Below are 24,794 nucleotides of genomic sequence, written 5' to 3'. Positions count from 1 at the left end.
ATGAGCTGTGTAGTCGCATAGCAGCAGCAACTGTTTTCCTAAATTGCCCAAACGACTAAATAACACTCATTATATGCAGGCTCATCTTGACAGCAGACTCTAGGGGCTCCCTGAGCAGATGCATGCACAATAATTACAGATGACTTACATTAAAGTGAAGCCTATCCATCTAAAGCAGGGGTGGGCAAATTATGGCCCGCGGGCCACATGCCGGACAGGATTTTTTATCCGGCCCTCCAAATGGAATTGGTCAAAATATAATCCTAAAAGCAACTTTGTCCTTGATGTTTAATACTACTACAGAAATACAACGCAAATACCACAAAACTACATTTCAAATTTAGTGCTTAAAAACAGGGACCTCATATATTATTTTGCTTTCATTCTGAGAAGAGAAAATACAGAAATACTCGCAAAATACTACTACTGTAATACTGTAATACTAGTACAGAAATATGACCCCAGAATATTACCCCAGTCAACTACAAATACACAACTACAGTAATGTTACAAAATAACTGAAGAGATACTACAAAAACACTACTAAAATGCTGCTTTGAAAATACTTCAAAAACACTACTAAAGAAATACTACCACAGAAATACCACAAAAAGACTGCTACAGGAGTATAAAGGAGAAATAAGGCAAAATTACAAGCACGGTAATACTAACAAAAAAAACTACAATACAAATACTACATAAATACTAAACAAATTAAAATACAGTAATACTACAAATAATCCGAAAGAAATAATAAAAAAGTAGTACAGAAACACTACTTTGGAAATACTACAAGAACACAACAATAATACTACAGAAATACAACAAAAATACTAGATATATAAATAAAAGCTGCTATGGGAATACTGCAGAAATACTACAAATATACAACTATGGAAATACTACCTAAATAGTACTGCAGAAAAACTACCAAAATAAAATTCAGTAATGCTAAAATATTAAAAAATACAACCACAGTAATTCTACAAAACTTAATATAAATAATTTGCTTATAACAGGACCTAAATATATTATTTACTTTTATTATGAACATTTCAAAACCATTTTGATTAAACTAATTTATTCAAAAACAAATGAAAAATATTTCATGAGTGTATATAAACACTGGGTAGGATCAACCCCCTGGCCAAATCTTTGAGCCCAATACAGCCCCCCACTCCAAATAATTTCCCAACCCTGATCCAAATCAAAAAATTATCTCAGTGGGTCAGACTACATGACTACAAAAGAAAAACCAGCACTTGCTGTGACAGTAGATGTCAATTTCATCTGGTAGCTTAGCCACAATGACCTCAAAGCGGTCCTGTACATCATTCAGACTCTTGGCGGCCGTTTTGTCTGCTACAAAGGTTCAAACAAGTATTTTACTACCGGAGGCTGAAAAGAAAAAAAGCCAGGCCTTTGTCGCCAAACGTAGCAGCACGAGCAACTTGGGAACGGCAAATAATGCAGTTTGGGGGTCAAAAACGGGACAAAGCCCACAAAAATCAACACTTCTTAAATTGTTGTACTTCATTTACAAATGAATCTTTGTGTAGGCCACCGGGTAGTTAATAGTGTTGTTTCCCAAAACCTTCTATTAAGACTCAGACTCAACCTATAAATGTTTTGGAGTGTGGTTCAGATCAGGGGTAAGAGCTTAAGCCTAAACTCAACCCAAAATTCAGGCCTAAAAAGTCACCCATTATGTTCAGGTTGAGCAAGGCTTTTCTCTCACTGCCCTTTTTATTATTCTTAATATGCACCCATCATTGTTCACCTTTGTCTTTCTCTCTCTCTCTTAAAGTGCCACACTAGATTCTTAAACAGATAGGGGTAGCGTGGAGGCCGATAGGTCTTTAGTTAATTCAGATGACTCAAATGATTAAATGGACTGTTTTCAGGCTGGTATCTGGTCAGCTCACAAAACATAAACAATCACAAGTACCCTACACAAATACTGTTCCAGTCTAATTGAAAATTCAAAATATTTTGAAAATGACCTGGTCTGGTGGGCCTTGTGTTTGACCCTAAAATAAAATAGAGGAAACGCTTAGTCGTGACAAAGTTCCTGCATTATGAACCTGTCCAAATAGAGGTAAGATCGGGCCAAAAAAAAGCACCCGAGCCCGACGCAGGCCCGAGGGGTATTAAACCCGACCCGGACCGAGCCCGACTAATTAACTGGATTTGCTGGCCCGGCCCGAGGGGGCCCGAAATTACATATTTTATTTATAAGGAGGGGGGATTTATGATAACAAATTAAACACTGCCTTTTGTTACAACATCTAGGCCTAAGTTAAATAAAACTGTATAAACATTTACATCTTTTATATTTCTGTGTCTGCACTGCAGATGTTACATTAAGCGACAATCTGTCATTGACAGTTTTTTTTTTGAGGTAGCGAAAACATTTAAGGGCGTCCGTCATTTTGACGACTTGATCATTGGGCCATAATCCACAGCAGCAGTAGTAGTACGTCCTTAAGATTTTAGCGCAGCACTTTCATTAAGCGGGTGTTGACGTGTTGTGCCCTTTTCCGACTCCTATGCAAATTCCCCCCCCCCTGATCGTATTCTATATAAAACGCTTATTAAAACAATAAAGCGAGCTAATTATAATAATTGGGAGATCCTAGTCTATATAACGCGTTTATTTAAACAATAAAGCGTGATTTTATTCTGCAAATTGCGTTTTTTAACGCGGATGAAAATGTCACCAACGTCAATGTACGCTTCCGACAAAAGCGATCGTATTCTATATAAAACGCTTATTAAAACAATAAAGCGAGCTAATTATAACAATTGGGAGATCTTAGTCTATATAACGCGTTTATTTAAACAATAAAGCGCGATCGTATTCTACAAATTGCGTTTTTTAACGCGGATGAAAATGTCACCAACGTCAATGTACGCTTCTGACAAAAGCGATCGTATTCTATATAATACGCTTTAAAACAAAATAAAGCGAGCTAATTATAATAATTGGGAGATTCTAGTCTATATAACGCGTTTATTCAAACAATAAAGCGCGATCGTATTTTACAAAATGCGTTTGTTAATGCGGATGGAAAAGTCACCAACGTCACTGTACGCTATGATTTCCGCAATCACAACTAATTGTACACAAATAATATTTATTTGATTAACTATATTCCTTGGTCTAGTATCCATACATAGTTTAAGTATATATTTTTAATGAACATATATTTATAATTATTAATTAATTTAAAAAAAAAAAAAAAAAAAAAAAAAAAAAAACAGGACCGAACCCGACCCGACCCGACCGTATGACTGACATTTCAGGCCCGACCCGGCCCGAAATTGCCTCGGGTTCGGGTTCGGGCTCGGGCCATTAATCTTAGGTCTATGTCCAAATAAGGGTAGGTTCACACTGCAGAGCTAAATGTTCAATTCCGATTTTTTTGTGTGAAATCTGATGTTTTTGTGAATGCAAATTGGATGCAATTTTCTGCGACTATTCTGCATCCCCTGTGTGAACGCCACAAGTCTCCTGCATGATAAAAGGAGAACACGTGACGTCACACGTAAAGGGCCCAGTGTTTACGGAAGTACCCATGGATGCTAACGGCTTAGTGTATCGAGCAATTTTAAAGATATTGTACTACCGGAGGCTGAGTCGTACCCCGAATATTAAAAAAAATCTGAAACCTCACTTTTCCTCCAATGAATGCTTTCCGTGTTTTCGTCCGCCATGGTTGTTGATTTCAACGCATTCTAAAAGATCGGATATGTAGCAGATTTAGGACCACATATGAAAGTGGCCTGGGTCCGGTGTGATTTGTGCCGTTCAGACGGAATTGAAGGGATTGGATACAGGTCTCGTCCGTGCCCCCAAAAATATGATTTCCCGGAAGTGAGAACCTAGTCCAGGGCTCTCCAACAGGGTGCCCTTTGAGAACAGATGATATGCCCCCGGACCTGTTCTGAAAATAGCTCACTAGTGCTCAATCATTGGGGGTTTCTTGTCAAATGATTCTTTTAGTGGTTGGCTGAGACTATTTAACCGTACTTCCAAAAATTAACCATCTAATAACATAGTAACACCTTTGTAATAACATGATAAGTCGTTGTATTAAAAATGCATATCAAACTAGGTGCCATTTGCACTAATTAGTAACAAAAGGTAGCTATAAGATTGAAAAAGTTTGGAGACCCCTGACCAAGCCTCAGGGTCTGAATCTTCCGGCATGTCGTATTTGCAGACGATTTTGACTTGCTCGACGTCCATTCCTTGACCAAAAAGGTTGGTAGCCTCTAAAATACGCCTCTGAAAATCTTTGAATAGCTGACAGTCTGCGGAGGGAGAAAAGTATGGGTACAGACACAGCCTGCATTACTGGAGGGCTTTGCCCCTTTGAAGGCAATTATGTGGCATCCTAACTGGTGCCACTAAATGCAGCATTAACATACTTGGGAGGTCAACACAAAAGGGTTTATGTACTAAGCCAACCTCTCCTCCTCGGCCATCCCCTTGTGGATGGCATGGCGGGGAAATTCTGTTCCACCAGAAACTGAGAAAAGGCAATGTAGGGTTGGACTCGCTTGACAAAGAGTACCACCTAGAGGCCGAATAGGGTATCACGTTTGGGCCCAAAAATGTTTAACCCTTTTATTTAAATAATCAATGCTAACAAGTACAAAACAACGTGTGGATACAGAAATCCCATATTATATTTTCTTGATATATTGTGTACATTAATATTTAATAATGTTTCTCTTTGTGTTTTCTCCTTGCTCCCCAGCTGAGTCTGTTCCAGTCATGTAAGATCTGACGTCCATTTTTACTCTCTGTTAATTGTGATTTTCAAAGTATGTATTGTAATTAAATAGCGCAAAAGAATAAAGATAGATGTATTACCTTCAGCTCTGAGACACACTTGTGTCGTTTTAACCCCGGTAATCGAGTAATAAGTCCTCTAAAAGAGTGTTTGGCAACCACTGGGCCGCAAACCAGTACTTGGCCGAGGTTACGTGGGTAGCGGGCTGCAGAGAAAGAAAAATAATACGTTTCAGACTGAACTAAATCCGGGGCTTTGAGGGGGTACATTAGTATTAAAATGAATGTGGTTCAATGAGGTCATGGGTTCAAATCCAGCATGTTTTCTCCCTGTGCTTGCGTGGGTTTTTATGCATGTCAAGTCAAACTGCCAAGTTGTCCCTAGTTGGAACGAGTGAGTGAGACGGTTCAGGTTATCCCCTGACCACTGCCTGAAGATAACTGGGATGGGCTCCTGCACTCCCGTGACAGTACTGATGATGTGCGGTGCAGAAGATGGATGGCAGCGCAACTGTCACAGTGGAAATAATAATTCTTACCTGTTGAAGATACAATGAAGGATGAATCTTACCAAACGTTTGTGCTTATCAGGGGGGAGAATGGTCCACTACGTCATGCCAGTTAACAGTCGCGGTTTTAGGCACAGAGGCAGGCGGCCATCCGGGGAGGCATTTCTATCATGACACGAAAACCTCCTAAAAAAAATAAATAAAAAATAATATGTGCCGCAAAGTGCTTTCGTATCATCTGACATATCACTTTGCCTTTTGTTGATAGGGTGACCCTTTGTCGCAGCTTTGACGCCCATGCTTGCGACAAAGGTGTGCGGGGAGACTGAGGGGATGTATGAGACGAGAAAAGCATGAGGGACAGTTCACCTCTGACTGGGTCTCTCAAAATGAACAGCCGGAGCAAAGGTTGAGGATTCACTGTATGACTATGCATAAAATGATGAGTTGGCGGCTCCTGTCTTCCAAATGATTCTGTCATGATGCTGCTGGTTACCTGATTGGTTCCCCCTCCTATTTAAGCTCAGTGCTCTCAGTTCATCAGCAAACCTCTGTTTACACTAGGCAAGCATTTTTGACCCTGACTCCCGTCGGTCCCGTTTTGTTACCCGTACCCCTCGTCTGTTCCTGATTCCCTGTTTGTCTCCGGCTACGACCCGTTTTAGACCCCCGACCACGTTCCGGGTTGTCTGTCCCTGTGTGCCCTGCGATTGGCTGGCAACCAGTTCAGGGTGTCCCCTGCCCGATGATTGCTGGGATGGGCTCCAGCACCCCCGCGACCCTACTGAGGATAAGCGGTGCAGCTAATGAGATGAGATGAGAAATGCTACTTTCCAGACCCAAGATTATTGAAAAGAATAATGTTTAAATAATATTTCATATAGTTTAGCTTATTATTCAAACCAGTATCTGGCATTAAAAAAGGGCTTAGAGAGGGATAGGCGCCACCAGGCTGTACTGGCCCAATACACACCACAGGAAATGGTGCCCTACCACCCGTGTGGTTAAGGGAACATCCATGCTAACCACGATACACTGATTTCACTCACCAATCCTGGTAGGTCAGGTTTGGTGTAGATGCAAGCGTACTCAAACTATGTCCTGATACAATGCGCAAATTATGCACACCGTTTTTGATATTGAGTACTTTAAAAATGTATCATGTGTTGGAACTTCAATCATAGGACACTTGCGGAATAACAAATGAAATAAAGTTGGCAACAGGTAACAAAATAATCATAATATACTTCAGTTAAAGGTTCAGATAAACAATAATACGGTTGTAGAATTCGGAACAAAATGACAGCACTCACTCACCCAAAAGAAAAGCTTTACAGGCAAAACTTGCACGTCTTGTGGTTCACAAAGCTTTTGAAATGTTGCCATGACGCTAGAGAATGTGTGGCAAAAAATCCAATTCAGGCTTTAGACCCATTCAAGACGTGTATGCACCCCCCAACTCTGATTGCTAGCTTAGTCAGAGATGGATAGAAAACATTTAGTTTTTGCACTACTGCAATTTATCATACTGCAGTACAAATCTTCTGCATTACATTGTCCATTCAGCTAAATTCTACTTTTAAATGGTTACTATCTATCTATCTATCTACCCTGGTTTATATCCCTCATGGGTGACCGACAGCAAGACAAACACATACAAAAAAAAAGAAAATAAAAAAGGGAAACGGTAGCAGTTGACCATGGCCAACCCAAGTTGGTCATGCTTTCGTCCCTCCAGATGAAACAGGATACAAGACAGTGGCCATGTCACTCAGGTCAGGATGACACAACACACTCTTCTGTTCAACAGCAGGGCCTGACAGCTATCACTGGTTTACCCCTGCCGCATCATACTGGTGCCCTGCCTATCCCTTAGAATGCGTCTAAACATCCCACTATCCTTTAACAACACCTCTCCACTAATTCCTATCACTAACAAGACCTCTAGCTCCCACTATATTTCGACCTCTTTCCTGCAGTGCACTCATAACACCATCCATCCACGTCAATCGCGACCTTTCTCTTAGTCTCCTTCCATTTACTTCTGCTCTGTAGATCCTCTTCAACATTCACTCCACATCCATCCTCTCCATGTGTCCAAACCAACCGAGTACTCTCTCATCCACATGCTTGCACAGTTCTACTACTCCAGTTCTGTTTCAAAAAATAAAAAGGCAACACAAATTTGTTACGAATATAACATCTTAAATAAGCCATTTTGAACCTATATGCTCAAGTTTACATGAATCATTAATTTGTTGCAATGGATGGTTATTTCCATCCCTGCTGACAATACATACTACATAAACACAATACAGTTAAAAATATTATCCGACTTTATTTCACTCCCTGGTAGTCAAACCCATCATTATTTAAAACAAAATTGCTTTTATATATCTACCAGCACCATAATTCACATAGGCCGAAGGTACTGCGACAGTGGATTTGGTTCTTCGATAATTTGATTAAGGGGGTTTCAGGAAATGACTCCATGCTTTCGGCCAGTCTGAATAAAGGCGTCGACGCAGTGGTCGATATCTTCATCCGTGTGCGCGGCTGAAATCTGGACACGGATTCTGGCCTTGCCTTTTGGTACCACAGGAAAGGAAAACCCAATCACGTACACGCCTGTGGAAGGAGGAATACATTTTCAGACTCCATTAGATACTAAGGCTACAATTAACAACTATTTTAATATTCACCGATTATTGAAACGATTTGTCAAAATGGGTAACAACTCTATTTTTTCTAGTATTTAGTATTAAGTTAAATTTACTATGTGGGAAATAATAATAAACACGAGAAAAATATGTACTATGAAAAATACATCTTTTATTTATACATACTGCATATTCGTACAAAAATGAAAGCAAAAACAATTAGGCGCAGTTCTCTGTCAGTAGATGCTTAATGTATAATAAACCTCTCCTCCCCATCTTTAAGCGACAAGCAAATAATTAAAAATAAACAACATTTTTCATCCCTGTAAACCAAAACCAGTCCCGTTAGCAGCTGCAGAACAGTAAATAAAAACAAATATGTCCATTTCGTGCAAAGTCTGTAACTCAAGAACTGAACGATCTACGACAGTAGGAAATCAATCGGTTTTATCAGCTGACGTTAGTTCTTCCAACTGCATGCATTTAACTTTAAATACGTTAGTAAGGCACAGTCTAGCAAAACCTATGCGTAAAATGTTTCATAAAAAAAAAATTGGCTCTAATGTTACCTTGAATCTGTGTTTTTTTTTTTTTTTTTTTAAATTGGTCAACGTGCTCTTAAAATGTTTGTGCTCACCGATCTACTGCCCTGCTGCACAAGGTTTTCTTTGTTATTCTACGTATCCAGGCTAAAATGCTTCTAACTTCAGAAGTTTAGTTATGCGTACTTGATATTGACAAAATAATTTCTGTATATTTATATTGCGGATGAATGACTCTCAGCTGAAATTCTATTGATGTAGAGATCCCTCACTCTCTCGGATAAACAATATAATTTATTGCCGACTATTATTATCGATTTTTGTCGACTAATTCTTGCAGCCTTATCAGATAACATTTATTTGTTTCAACGCGAGAGAAAAGCAAAACCCAGATTTGGCTGAAGCCTTACCGAGCTTCAACATGTCGTCTGCCATGAGAGAGGCGAGGCGCGCGTCACCCAGCATGACCGGACAGATGGGGTGAGCCGAGCCTGAAATGGTGAAGCCGGCCTGTGTCATCTTGTTGCAGAACCTGTTGCACACAAACACAAATCAAAGACAAATGAACAGAGGGCCAAATAGGAAATGTAACTACTAGCAGAGGACGGAGTGATCCAATGTGGAACATTTTTAAAATGGCACAAATAGGCTAGTGCATTGGTTCTAAATTGGTCTGACTTCAGAACACAAAGGATACCACCCACCCTGTATAGCATATTTTCGGGCCAACACCTACAGATGCCTTAAAACAAGGACAGACTCAGAGACAGTTTCTTCCAAACTTCGATCCATTATCTGCACCACTTATCCACAGTAGGATCGCGGGGGTGCTGAAGCCCATCCCAGGTAACGTCTGGCAGTGGGACACCTTGAACTGGTTGCCAGCCAGTCGCAGGGCACACAGAGACAGACAACTCACTTGCTCATACACACCTAGGGACAATTTGGACCGGCCAATTAATCTGACAAGCATGTTTTTGGAATGTGTGCCCGGAGGAAAGCCACGCAAGCACGGGGAGAACATGCAAACTCCACACAGGTGAACGGTAAAAGTATTTACTTTGTTTCTTGTTCTGGCATTTTTGTTGCTGTTAAATGTTATTGCACTTCTTTGTATTACACTACAATTCGTTTTCATTGCACCAGTGCTATAACTAAGGCCAGTTTCTAGGCCATACATTGACAATATTTTTCATGATGTAGGTCTTTGATTTTTTTTCTCTTTTAAGTTTTTATTACATGTTTACATGTACACAGACATAGACACACACCCACTGCTTTCAGGAAACTACGTCACTTAAACACTTTTGTACCAAAATAGGCTAACCTTGCTCATTGCACAATCATGTACATTCGCCCGACTCAGAACTTATGTTTACAAAAGGTACCATATGCAGTTTATGACTTATGTGTCCACATTGTCTACTTGTGTGTCTTAGTGTAGTGTGTCCCAGCATAGTATTTTTTTTTAATCTTTTAGTCACTGAGGGTTGAGAGTAACGGAATTTAAATTCTCTGTTTATGCTGGAGAATTGACATTAAAACTGACTTTGTCTTTACCCTGGAGTACTAGGTCTAATCTCGTTTCATACAATGTTGATATCAATGACAGTGAAGACAATTAAATTAAATAATAATAATAATAATAATAATTTCCTTGTATTGTCATTCTGTGTAACAATGTACACAGAACGAAATGTCGATTGCACCTGACCCGTTGTAGCGAGCCGATGCAGCCGCAGCCAACAGAGGAGAGGGCGCCGCCGACCACTTTTTAAGTCTTAGGAATGACTCGGCCGGGGCGCGAACCACCGACCTCCCAGTCTCAAAGCGGGCGCCTTACCATCTAGGCTACTGAGGTGCACCTAAAACCCTCAAATTGTCCAGAAAATTTAAAAGTGCGTCTTATAACCCATTGCACCTTATATACTGCAGAATACGGTGGATAAGATTTGAAATGCAAACAGGATATAAAGGTGTGCATAACTACATGAGGTTGCAATACATTTTATGCAACTTGATTTGAACCCGGGGGGTGGGAGTGAGGGCACACTTACCTCACAACTTTTACGATACCAGAAACAATAATTTGCATAACGCATTTTGCATTTTGATAGGTTAAAAAGTTTCTCAACTTCTTAACCTGTGCATCAATAACGTTGCGAAAAACAGAAACAAAAAAACTGAAAATCTTTCAACAAAAATCGATACAAGCTCTTATTCGTACGTATTCATTTTAGACTGCACTGTTATTGACGCAGAAGAAGTGGAGATTGCAGAAGAAAATGCACTAATTAAATCAGTGTTCCTGGCACCGTGAATAAAAATTGTGGGATAATGAGATAAGCTCTTTTGTATGTCATCTGAACAACCATTGGTAAAATGTCAGCACCTTCCCTCCCGCGATTTGGGTTCATTCCTGCAATGTTCTGCGATTTTAATCAACAATTCTTAATATGATAAATCATTATATTATAATACATATATATATATATATATATATATATATATATATATATGGGCAGCACGGCAGCGCAGTGGTTAGCGCATGTGCGGCACAGTTCATGTCTTGCGTGGGTTCAAATCCAGCTCCAGACTTCCTGTGCGGAGTTTGTATGTTCTCCCCGTGCTTGCGTGGGTTTTCTCCGGGCACTCCGGTTTCCTCCCACATTCCATAAACATGCATTTCAGGTGAATTGGTCGGTCCAAATTGTCCTTAGGTGTAAATGAGCGACTGAGTTGTCTGTCCCCGTGTGCCCTGCAATTGGCTGGCAACCAGTTCAGGGTGTCCCCTGCCCACTGCCCGATGATTGCTGGGATGGGTTCCAGCACCCCCGCGACCCTACTGAGGATAAGCGGTGTAGCTAATGAGATGAGATATATATATATATATATATATATATATATACATATATATATACATATATATACTATATTATATTCCGTAGGTGTGTAAAGAGCCCAATGGGTTTTACTGTAATCTCAATTTTATGAACTCTATAGTCTGGTGCACAACTAGAGAAATTAGAATATAATCATGTTTTTTTTTAACAAAATGAAGGGCAAAAAAAAAACAATTTCAAATAAAAAATATACCCAATAGTGCTCAATTAGCCGCATTTCAATAAAAACGCAATATTTGTCAAGCCTGGCGACTCTTTTCTGCTGTTCTGTCCACAGTTGTACTTTAGGCCTCTGTAAGTATCTTTATTTCGGTTTCATGTCATGACACGCCCATTAAATACTACCAAAATCGATAAACATATGCTTTCATGGGGTCTCTAATGCAATCTGGTGGCCAAATTGGGTAGTACAGCCCCTGAGCACCAACCAATCCAAGCAAATGAATCAAATCTTTTAATGGCTCTGCAACACCAGGCCAGTTTGTATGATAAATTTGTTTTTCTATTTAAACAGGTGAGCAAATTGGCTACCTCATGGTTTTGGCTGACATGCTTTGAGCGATTTCATTGGAGGCGAGCAGCAATTCGACCGCCCGTGTGGCACAGCCCACTACAGGTGGCGGGAGGGAGTTGGAGAAAAGATAAGGCCGAGATCGCTGCCTTAGCAGGTCAATGAGGGGCTTTGGTCCAACAGTGTAGCCACCTAAAATGATAAAAAAGACGTGTTGAACCAGACAACATTCTTCTGTTTTTGAACCATTGAGTTGAATGAGTTTTAAAGATCAAAACTTCTTTACTTTCTCAGGGAACTCATTTTTGACTAAATGAAAAACTCCACAGTGCATTGCAAAGGTATTGGTCCCCCAAGAACTTTTTGACATACATCAGGCTTCGTTTTGACTCGAACCATTTTCTCAGAATCAACATGTGTGACACAACTATGAAAAGAAACCAAATTCATTCAACATTTAAAAAAGAGAAGAAAAAAGAAGGAATTGCAAACTTATAAGCTCCCATTGAGTTCATACTTATTTTTGCTGCAATCATAGCCACATGTTTTTGGTGTATGTCTCAAAGTTTTGCACATCTTGAAACATCTTTGTTTGCCATTTTTCTTTACAAAACAGCCCAAATTCCTTAAGGTTTGATGGTGATTGTTTGTGCACAGCTCTTTTCAGATCTTGCTCGTTGGTTTTGAACCAAACTATTTTCATTTTGACCTTGTTTAAGGTCATTGTCTTATTGTAAGTTGAACATAACCCCAATTCTCAGGCCTCTAACAGATCTTCTGGCTACATTCATCCTCCCATCAACTTTGAAGATCTTCCCAGTCCTTGCTGAAGAAAAGCAAAACTAGCGCATGATGCTGCCGCCACCATGTTTGACAGTTGGGATGATGTTTTCAGGGAGATGTGCAGTGTTGCTCTAATGGCGTATGCAACTCTTTGCATTAAGCCCAAAATGTTCAATTTTGGTCTCATATGACCAGAGCACTTTTTTCCACGTGTTATTTGTGTCTCCCACGTGTTTTCTTGAAAAACGCCAAACTGGCATTTTTCAGGTATTCTTTCAGAAAGTGCCTTTTTCTTTCCAATACTTTTGCTAGAATACTATTGGCCAGAAATTGGAAAGTGATGGTGATGTATGGAGTGGGTGGAAAGTTGTTGGAAGCATTGAAGAGTTTTTATCTGAACAGCAGCGCATGTGTAAGAGTAGAGAGTGAGACAAGTGAGTGGTTCCCTGTGTTGACTGGTGTGAGACAGGGGTGTGTGATGTCACCATGGCTGTTTAATGTGTACATGGATGGTGTGGTGAGAGAGGTGAATGCAAGAGTATTTGGCAGAGGTGTAGACATGATGGACAACAGTGGAACAGTGTGGCAGGTAAGTCAGTTGTTGTTTGCAGATGACACAACGCTTGTGGCTGATTCTGATGAAACATCGAGAAGGTTGGTAACGGAGTTTGGAAGAGTATGTGATAGGCGTAAGTTATGTGTCAATGTTGGGAAGAGTAAGGTGATGAAGTGTTCATGTGATGGAGTGGGCATGACGTTAGAAATCAGGTTGCATGGACAGGTGCTGGAAGAAGTTGAAAGCTTTAGGTACTTGGGTTGTGATGTGGCTGCAGTTGGTGGAATGGAGTGTGAGGTATTGCACAGAGTGAATCAAGGAAGCAAGGTTTTGGGTGCTCTGAGGAGAGTGATGAACAACAAGAGTATGAGTATGGATGATGACTGATCAATCAATATTGAATTCATCGCTGGCCCTAATCGCAAGGCATAGACCAAATTGCAATGCACAGAATTCAAACCTGGGTCATGACAGTGAGGCCCCCTAACACTTTAATACTAGACAACCAGTGATGCTGATGACATTAAAAAGGCATTAGAGCCAATATGATTATCACACAATTTCTACTCATGGTGCCAGAAACACTGATTTGCGTAGTGCGTTCTGATAGGTTAAACTGTCTCTCAACTTCTTTATCCGTGTCATTCACATTGCGAAAGACAGAAACAGAAATACTTTCAACAAAATTCTATTGAAGCTCTTTTATGTACGTACTGCAAGATTAGCCTTACCTAAAGGGAGCTGTCATAATCATCTTTCATCTTGCTGCTACGGGTTCCCAAAAACCTCAAAAAGGCTGGGCATAAAAAATACGTAAAATGGTGCGTTTTGGCCACTATGTGTCTCCGTAGTTTGTATACTTCCCTGTACTTTTTAGCACACGCTTTTGGTTGCACTGCACCATACAATGACATCAAGAGATCCAATAACACACACTGTCCCTTTTCCAGAATTAATTGTTTTAAAACATTAACAAAAACTTGATTTTTTTAAAGAATCGATCGAATTTCTTTGAGGAGATATATAGTCCAAAAAACAAGGCTTTATAGTTAAAAAAGTCGTCAAACTCACCAGCTGCACCTCCCAGGGCTTTTCCCAAAGTGGAATTTATGATATGAACTCTATCCATTTCTCCCAGGAGTTCATCGGTTCCTCTACAAATTGACAAAAACTTGGACTAAAATACAAAATATTATCACTATTTCCTGTATTTTTGGTCAAAATGGATTTCGCTCACCTGCCACGGGGCCCAAGGAAACCAGTGGCGTGACATTCATCGATGAACACCATGGCGCCATACTGCTCGGCCAGGTTACAAATTCCTGTTAGTGGAGCCACATCTCCATCCATTGAGAAGACTCCATCAGTCACCACCAGCCTCATACGGCACGACTGAGGAGTCAAATGCTTAGATAAGACTTTGGAGCAAAACATTCTTCCATCAATTCTTAGGGTAAAAATGCTTACTTTATAATATCATCTGTTGACAGTGTTGGAACTAAAGGGTGAAAAAGGAATGCATTCTTGGAACGCAATTTTCTTTGTAACGCATTGTTTATTACATTTTGTACCTCTACAGACGATCCCTTACTTACGAACATTCGACTTACGCAAAACGGTAGATACAATCATTTTTTTCGTAATCTCGAAAAATATCTGGACATTGCTGTAAGATTTAGTATTGTGTCCACCTTTTTCCAAGTAGAGGACATTACTGTAGTGCTTCTTTCCGCCGCATGGCGCTGTGAGAGGTCACCCAGCATCCATTCCAAAGAAGAAATCTGGCTTCTACTTCCTAGTTTGCGTGTACTGTATACACACTGCACAGTATCTCTAGCACGTTAAGAACTTTGATATTTTTATTGTTTAATAACTCGTGCATCCGTTCAATATGGTTGGGGTAAAGTGTAAGGAAGAGGCGAGCCGTTTCTTTTGAAACAAAAGTGGAATAAGAAAGCTTGATGCGGTTGAGAAAATGTTCGGAACGCTTTTTTTCTGCCACTTTTTACCACGAAAGAGGACCTCTTGACGCGCAAGTCCCAAAAGTAGGTAAAACCTCACTTTATTTATCTTTATGGAGCATATTATTTTATGAAATGTTTATTTTTTAGTACAAAACAATACAGGTTATGTATAAAAGTCAAAACATATTTATATAAACCCTAAACATACAAAATATAGCAGTGAAGCAACTTACGAACAGATTCAACTTACGAACAGATTCAACTTACGAACGATCGTCCGGAACCTAACTCATTCGTAGGTTGGTCAGCGTCTGTACTGTCGTAACTAAGAGGTATATAACTGCATTACTCTGCTACATACTATATTAATAGCGGACCATAAAATATTCAATCCACTGATTGTTGAATACTCTTGTATCAATCACTTTGTCACACACAATCCTCAATCCACCAGAAACATAATTTGAAGGTGTCGCACGTTAATATATAACTGAATACAGTGAGGGTGGCGCCGTCTCAAGCAGAGAACAACTATGCAGAATTTCTCCTCAAGGAAATTTTTTATCTTACATATATAATTCAACATGGCGGCGCGACTATACGCAGAGGCTTCACATGTCTCTCCAGTAAATCTTTTTCAGACACAGCACAAAAAACTGAAAACTGTTGCAAAAAACTACCTCACACAAATGTAAAATGGTACTCACGTACATGCTGTCTGCACTATGTTTGTTCACTGCTCAAAACAGACACCGCACAAAAAAAACGAAAACTCGTGCCAACACTACCTCATACGAATATAATGGTACTCATGTCTATGTTCTTGCACATGTCGACTGCACTACGTTTACTGCTCACCTTGCACAATGTCTGACCATTTCCTTTTTCTGCACTATGATGTCTATGTTTGCACCAATGCATATGCTGACTATTTTTTTGCACTATGATGACTTTGCACCAAATGCAATATTGCACAACCCTTACGATACCAACGGTATCACGACAACACTGTATGTAACATCCCACATGCAGACATTTCTTGTGTAAATACCATGTAAATTATAACTATAGCCTTATCCCCCTTGTTTCATAACCTTATCTTCTCTGTTCCTTTATCTTCTTGGCTCATACCTCACTGTGAATGTGTAAAACTGGAGTGTCATGCCCAATTTCGTTGTCACAATATGTTAACCCATTTTGTAACAATGACAATAAAGGTATATTCTATTCTATTGTATTCTATTGTCTTCTATACATCCAAGCCAAATGTACAACCACGTAATAAAATACTAAAATTATGGGGTTTGCCTATATGCGCATATTTGGTTGTGTGACACCAGTAGCAAATGGTAGGCAGTGTTTGGGGAGGGAGGCGTGGCTGATGCAGGAACAACAAACGAACAGCAAATAAAATAGGGCAAACATAAGCACAGCATTTATGGTAAAGTGTGCTGGGTTTTGGGCTTTTATTTGTAAAATGACTTTTAGAGAAAAGAAACCCATAACATATTTAAAGGTACCCAGAATTGGAGGGGAAGATGTTAAAGTTGCTTGCAGCACCTAAACAAAATGGATGTGGAGTGTCTCGGCTAATTTTTTGTTTGCAAGCTCTTAAGATTACACAAGGCAATACATATAAAGGGATTACTGCTTCCACAGGTTGGTGTACATGTTTTCTTCTATTTACTTTATTATGTGTTTATTTTAAAGCCATTGTAGATGGTCGGCTTGTTTGCTAGCATTTCCGTTAATTTGTGAGTAGATAGCTATTTTCAAAGTAACACTTTTGGTGTATGTCATCTGGTGGGTAACCTAATTATTTTTTAAATAAAGTAACTAGTAATATTGTAGATAATTACCGTTTTTCAGTAAGGCACCCGACACAACTCCTTGAATGGAATGAGCACAACTAAATTCAAGCAGCATCAATGGACATGAATAATGGGACACCGGAAAAGCTGAATTATGGGTCCAAGCCTTTGTCAATCAACTCTTTAGACTTAACTACATAAAGATCATGGATATGCATAACTATGCCACACACACCTCAGACTCCTTGAGTTTGGACTCCAAATCACTGAGGTCCATGTGCTTGTAGCGTAGTCGTTTTGCCCGACACAGACGGATACCATCAATGATAGAAGCGTGGTTAAGTTCATCTGACAAGACTGCATCATCCGGGCCCAGCATAACCTACATCGGGAATCAAGTTTGTTAAGTCAGCCAGAAACCGTTTACTGGAGATGCCCCACCTCAAAGAGTCCAGCGTTGGCATCAAAACAACTAGCATAAAGGATGCAGTCCTCCCTCTCGTGAAACTCAGCCAATTTCTGCTCCAGGTTTTTGTGCAGATCCTGAACATCACAAAGGGACAAAAGACAAGGAAGTGACTTTTTATTTGTGAATTCATGAATACGTTTGTATACGGTAAGTTGAAGCAAAAATAAAATCAAACAAATATCGTAACTGTTGTCTTTCTAAATCTTGTCAGATTGTAGGAGTCGGCAATGTTGAAACCAAAATGTCAGAAGACTATTTGCTTTAGCAAAGAAACCACAAATAAATGGTTTCAGCTTTTAATTAAAGGCACATGAGCAATGTTTGTTGTTGCTATTGTGATATATGTCATGTGCAACGTTGTAATAGAGCATTATGGAAAGAGTTCAAGGAAAACAACTATTGTACAATGTGGTACCGTGAGTAAAAATAGTGTGATGATGACATCAAATTAAATGTCACCTCATTCCTTATTGGTCTAATGTTTACCCAGTGGATTTGGGATTACAGTATTGTTATCATTATATAATGAAATTGTGAATATGCTTGATTGCTAATAAGATTTTCGAGAAGGGTTGTTCAAACCTCACATTGTGTTTGCTGTTAAAAACGTCATATTGGAATATAATATTGTGAATGTGCTTAATTGCTGTTGAGATTGTCATGATTGTTTTCTGTTATTAGTGTCAATAAATTTGTTCAAACCAAAAAAAAAAAATTGTTATCATTATAATTATTTTTACGGATTTTATTAAATGGTTGGGCCACGAGAACATAGTCAGATATTAAACCAGTCCGTGGTACAATAAAGTTTGCCGGCCACTGCTGTAATTGAAAATGTTCATTTTATAACGTAGTGAAATATTTGTTTGAATTTTATTTTGTTGAAAAACATTCCCTAAAAAGTCAAAAAGCTTTGATGCAATAAACAAATGTATGTGTCTTTTGTATGCATCTTAAATCCAAAACAGGTTGGTGGTGACCCCAACACAAGAGGAGGGTGAATGTCTGCACATCTGAGAGCTTTGGCAAAATTACAAAATTTATAAAGTGAAAAGAAAGCTCTTTGATATGCTTTGTTGGCAGTCTTGACAGAGAGAACTGCAATGAGATCAAAGAGATCAAAACCAGCAGAAAAGCTAATGTTGTGACTCATCCATTTGCAGAAACTGTAATAATAAAATCCTCATCATCCAGTCCAGCGTGAATGTGGATCTTTGGTGGGACACGTACACCGCGGCTCAGCTCAGGGATGCTGCTGGAAATGTGAATTTCCCTTCGGGGATGAATAAAGTATCTATCTATCTATCTAACAAAAACCTGGGGGAGAATTAAATCTCAGTTCTGTTTTAAAAAAGAAATTAAACGATAATTGACATGGGCATTTAAAAGGTGGAGGGCGTCATTTACAGTGTCCGTAAAAAGTTGAAAGTAAAAGTTGTCTCTATTACGTATAAGTTTGAACAATTTGTATTGACACTTTTAACAGCAATTAAACACATTCACAATTTCATTATATCATATTCTAACAATATGAGGTTTGAACAATTTTATGTGTTGACAATTCCCAACTCATTTCAAAGAGCCCTTCTTTTTCCCTCTGCACCTATTTGCTTTTATCATACCTTAGCATAGCTCTTAGGGCTGCGTCACATATAAGGTAGGAAGCGAGAGGGGTTGGGTTAGACTAGAAACTGACTTAATGCTCATCACTGCAGTTTTATGTTCGTGTAACATTAAAAATCGTGAAAGTATGAAAAGGACTGTTTCATGTACAGTCCAAACGCCAACCCATACCTCAACCCACCTTGGGTGTTTTGAAAGGCCCTCTTAAATAAAATGTATTATTGTTAAAAGAGAATTAAAAAAGGCGTTTATTCAAGTACATCTAAGAAATGCATGTACTTGCACACGCAACATAAGACGTTTGATAGAACCTGCAAAAATGACAGAAGATAGGATCATGAAGTAAAAAAGTTCCCAATTCCAAACAGCACCTTCAAATAACATTTGTGTTTAGGATTCAGCAAGAGTGGGATAACGCACTATACCTGAGTACCACAGATAAACCGGACCGAACTCAATCCAGCGCCGTACAATTTTAGTGCATCAATCCCTGCTTGCACCACCTCCGGATGACTGGAAAGTCCAAGGTAGTTGTTTGCACAGAAGTTTAAAATGCCTAAGATTCATGGAAACACAAACGACACGGTGGCACAGCAGAACACACACAGTTGCACTACTCCACATAATAATTCAAGTTATTTCAACATTTTAACATTATATATGGTGTTCCAAACGTCTTTGGCACATTTTGACATTAAATATCTCTGGGCAGCATTGGCTCAGGAGGTAAAGCGCTCGTCTTGGGATCAAGAGGTCGCAGGTTTGATTCCTGGCTCCTCCAAGTTATATGTCGAAGTGTCCTTGGGCAAGACACTGAATCCCTAATGCCCCTGATAGCAGGTAGTTGCCTTGCATGGCTGATGCTGCTGTCGGTTAGTTAGTGTGTAAAAAGGAAAAGTGTGAAGCACATTATAAAGCGCATTGGGAGGTCTTCATTGACTTGAAAAGCGCTATATAAACGCAGACCATTTACATGAAACTATTAAAGATATAATAAGACATCTGGTAAATTCAGAAAGCTTCTAATCTCGATTTTTACATGGAATGTTCAAAGATGCTCAATATAAGCACCAATGGTCACACGACACACATCAATCCAATAGTAAAATTATTTCCGAACATATCTCAGCATTGCGTTGTCACAGCTTTTGTTATTCCTTCAGCTCATCCACAGAGGCACATTATTGTATTCTTCAATAGGAAGAAAGCTAACATAGAAATTGTGCCAATATTTGCATTACCACAAATTAATTACATCAAGTAAAATCCTCTGGCCTTCATTCGTTACCAGCTAAAATCCCAGTTCAGTAAAAGCAGGAAACATGAGCGATCCACCGTTCCAAATGTGTCATTTGATCCTATCACAAATCGGCACAAAAAGCAATCGCACGTTGTGACATCTGGAGATTTGGGTGGAAAAATCGTGATCATTCTGCCCAGACTGTCCAATACATCTCTCTGGCAGTGTTGTGTTCAGAAACCGTCCAATCCTAAGGCTTCTGTGTGGTGACGCCCCATCCAGTTAAAAAATGAAGTCACCAGACTCTTTCTCACTCAATTAATCGATTAACCAGTTTTCCAACGTGTTGAGGTATGCCTCCCCATTGACTGTTGCTCTTTCAAAAAAGCGTGGTCTGTAAAGAGCTCTATTGGACATAGCACAAAACCAACCACCTTTGGGAAATCTTTCTGATACTCAAGAAGTTCATGTGGGTTCTTAGTATCCCATATACAAGTATTTTGCTTGTGAAGTCATTTACTGGGAATGTTGCCTCATTGTTAAAAATGAGCCGGTCATCAAATTCGTCATCTTCCATTTTCTGTTGAATTACAATGAATAGGTCACGATGAGCTGTTTCATCTGTGTCATTCAAGTGTTTGACTAACAAAATCTAGCTGTTAAGGCGTCATGTAATGTGCAGTAGTCTTTTTAAGACACGCCAAACAGTAGTTGTAGGATTTATGGGGGATCCGCTGGAATGTAGTTCAGACTTGTTCATTCACATGTTTCCTTCCCAAGTTGAGGAGCAGGACATAAGCACCCACCCGTTATGAATTTACCCTGTTTACTCACTATGGACTTCCTCTTAGGTGGCTTCTTCACGAATTTCCTGCAAAATGCACGTTACACAATAGCCCATGATTCAGTCTTTGTAAATCCAAGCACAGAATACAACTTATTTTGGTTAAGTAAACGCCATTAATAGATCTTTAAGGAATTAAATAATGAATAGACTTATAATAAACATGGATGAGATTGAGAAATTAAATTTTGAGGGACAGAACTTGAGTAGTAGTGGAACTGAGCAAGCGTGTGGATAAGAGATTATTCAGTTGGTTTGGACACATGGAGAGGGTGGATGAGGAGCGAATGTCGAAGAGGATCTACAGAGCTGAAGTAAATGGAAGGAAACCAAGAGGAAGGCCACGATTGACGTGGATGGATAGTGTTATGAGTGCACTGCAGGAAAGAGGTCTATATATAAGGGTTACTAGAGCTCTTGTTGGTGATAGGAAGGAGTGGAGAGGTGTTGTGAAAGGATAGTGGGATTGTAGACACGTTCTAAAGAATGGGCTGGGCACCCGTATGATGCGGCAGGGGTAAACCGGTAAAATCTGTCGGGCCCTGCTGTTGAACAGAAGAGTGTGTTGTGTCACCCTGACCCGAGTGACACGGCTGCTTTCTTGTGTCCCGTTTCATCTGGAGGGACGAAAGCATGACAAACTTAGGTGCCGAGGTGCCTAACGTGTTTGGGCATTTGGGTTGGCCATGGTCCAAAAATGTCCCCCCCCCCCCCCCCTTTTATTTCCCTTGCTGTCGGTTACCCCTCTTGAAGGATATGACCAAAGTAGCTAGATAGATAGACTTAGCTTCAAAACAGCACAACTTTTATCTTACTACCAATCATAGTTAGGGAGATGTAGGGTCTTCAAATGTGCCCAAGACTTTTAGAAAACGTAATACAATAATCCAACACGTCACCTTTATTTTCACCGCCTTGATAATCATGTGCGTTTGGTTTTGACTTACTGCCGCTGCTTCCGTCCACGTCGATGTGCGGTCCCTGTTTGGACGTGATGATCCTCTCTGCCTTCCAAGTCCCCGCCACGCGAATAGATTCCAGCTCGCCATTCAAAACCGCTTTAGCTTCAGCAACAGCCGCGTAGCATCGGTTTGAAATTGAGCTCGCAGGGCGTAAATCTCCCCGGAGAGGATTCAACAAAGTCAATGCAGTTTTGCAGAAGGACATGGCCGTGGACATTATTTACACGTTTCAAAACTAACCGGAAGTTCTTTGCTGCAACTTTGACAGAGGGCGTGACATTCTGGTCCTATCAGATAACAGAAAACAAGGAGTTTGTCCAATCAGATTGCACCTTTGTATCTTTTGCTTCAGGAAAACATGCCAGACACCTGTTTTTCATATATCCTAAAGTTATTTTATTTAAAGGGGGCGATGTAATAGAATTAAGTTTCAATAAAATAAAACGCGACACTATAAGTGAGCATTATCTACAATTTGACGATAGGCTACATTGGTATGTCAAACCTTCATATTTGTTAACACGCCCAAGCCAAAACAAGCATTATTCAAATATAAATACGTACTCGAGTTTTGTTGACCTCTCTAATGTAAAGTTCAATAATAAATGATAACGAAGAATAGTGAGGAAAAGAAAAATCACTGTAAAATTGACAGATAACTCATTCACTGTTACAATCATCCGAAGTTAAGTCAAGACATGTTTATTTGTACAGCCCTTTGTAAAAGATGGACGGAGTCCTCTTTAAACCCAACATGAACTTGTTTATTTACAGAACACGATATAGCGTCTTTGCTAGTTTACAAACATGTCTCCAGATACCACGCGGTCTCCCTGTGTGTACCGTAATAACGCGTCTGCCGCGCAGGCACAATCAATTACCGTACATGACACCCTTAATCACAATGAGACTCAAAGGGCTGCACAGACCACACTTATTGCAAACCAGACTATTACAAAACCTCAAAACCTCAACGAGAGGAAAATGAAGAAATCTTGAGAATGTACCGCACATAAGGTCATCCCCTTTCCAGGATGACCAGGCTGCAATGGATGTTGCAATAACAAATAATACAGATATTGTCAACATAAAATATAGGTTATTCATATGCTATAGAATAGAAGTGCGTTTTAAGCCTAGATTTAAACAGTTCCACGGAGGATGCAGATCGAATCTCAGGGGGAAGAGCACTCCATAGCACTGAGGCCGGATGGAAAACGCTCTCGAACCTGCGGATCTCTTCTTATCTCTAGGGATCACTAGTAGACCTGCATTTTTTGGATCGTAATTACGTTTTACTTAACTTTATTACTTCATCAGCAGCACGTAAAGAATGGAATATAGCATCCTCCATGTATCACAAGTGTAAACTAAGGATCTGTTTTAATCCTTAGTGTTACTTTAAAAAAATACTACTACTACTAATAATAATAATAATGAAATATTTGATTTCAAAGCGCTTTTCTGAAATCCCAAGGTCGCTGTACAGAGAATAAAACAGTGGTATATTATTATATCCGAACTGTTATTATAAATATTATGTTTATTTTTATTGTTATCATTGGTGCCGCAGTGACATTTGGTAACTAGGCGCATTATGGCGTTGAGGGATGGGTATTACGAAGATTAGTGTATAAAATATGTGATTATTGTAATTATTATAATTATTGATATCTGACCTATGTAATAAGTATATCCATGAGACTTTGTTATATTAGACATAAGAGGAAAGGAGGATTTGTAAAATGTATTTAATAGGGAAGATAAAGGGGTAAGGGTCTGCTTCTGACTACCCCTTTTCGAACATGTTATGTGACATTATTTTGTTGTTGACTCATTGTTTTTGTCCTGTTTTTATTTTAATGTTTGAAAAAAAAGTTTAAATAAAAACACACACCAAAAAAAGAGACAATATAAAAAAATGAAAACAAGGTAAAAAATGAGAGCATTTTATGACGAGCAGGCAACTCTAAGAATGTGGGTTATCCAATTCAAAATAATGTAATTGATAACATAATCCAAATACCATGTTGCAGTAATGCGACTTGATTACTTTCAATTACTTTTGGGTTACTCCAATATGCTAATGAAAACAAACTAAACTAAATGTAACTAAAATGACAAAATTTTATTTAAGATAATGGACAATGTAACCTTTAAAAAGTGGAGGAAACCAAGATCAGGTAGTTGCTCGTAGTTCTAGCCTACCACTTAGTTGTACAGTACTCGAATGAATAAGACCGCAGAATGCGACAGAGAGAGAGCGCGTCAAAGTGAGGCAGAGAGAAGTGAACAAACATAGAGAATGTAAACAAAGCTAATGCAAACGACGCAGACAATATTAACTTCGGCATAGTCGCCTGGGACTGTGCAATTACACCAACTCCACTGAAGAAGTGCTCTATAGGTGCATGCATGTTGTGTGTGAGCCTCATCTCTCCCTCAGTCTTGGGTCAGCAATTAAAATTACGATAGACGCAACTAGTCTATATGGTCATTTTATAAATGGTATGCTTTTATATAACGCTTTTCAAGTCACTGAAGACCTCCTGAAGAGCTTTACATACTGCTCCACACTTACCAATTCACACAAACACTAACACTGATGGCCAGTGG

At 39.4% G+C, this 24,794-nt stretch overlaps 1 protein-coding gene across 1 annotated transcript; it reads right to left on the bottom strand.

The window, feature by feature from the left end:
- Positions 1–7,623: 7,623 nt before the first annotated feature.
- Positions 7,624–22,438, bottom strand: gcat (glycine C-acetyltransferase). Its single transcript, XM_088343233.1, has 9 exons — positions 22,164–22,438; positions 19,558–19,688; positions 17,482–17,583; positions 17,276–17,422; positions 14,503–14,657; positions 14,337–14,419; positions 11,947–12,118; positions 8,923–9,044; positions 7,624–7,938 (listed from the first exon to the last, which is right to left on the bottom strand). The coding sequence occupies exons 1-9, from the start codon at positions 22,393–22,395 to the stop codon at positions 7,787–7,789; spliced, it is 1,296 nt and encodes a 431-aa protein (XP_088199359.1). The 5' UTR covers positions 22,396–22,438; the 3' UTR covers positions 7,624–7,786.
- Between the last annotated feature and the right edge of the window lie 2,356 nt (positions 22,439–24,794).

The sequence above is a fragment of the Urocampus carinirostris genome, chromosome 1 (genome assembly GCF_059441175.1).
Source record: "Urocampus carinirostris isolate Australia breed hairy pipefish chromosome 1, RoL_Ucar_1.0, whole genome shotgun sequence".
Classification (NCBI taxonomy): domain Eukaryota; kingdom Metazoa; phylum Chordata; class Actinopteri; order Syngnathiformes; family Syngnathidae; genus Urocampus; species Urocampus carinirostris.
The sequence above is the reverse complement of the archived record's forward strand: the minus strand, read 5'-3'. Positions and strand labels throughout refer to the sequence as shown.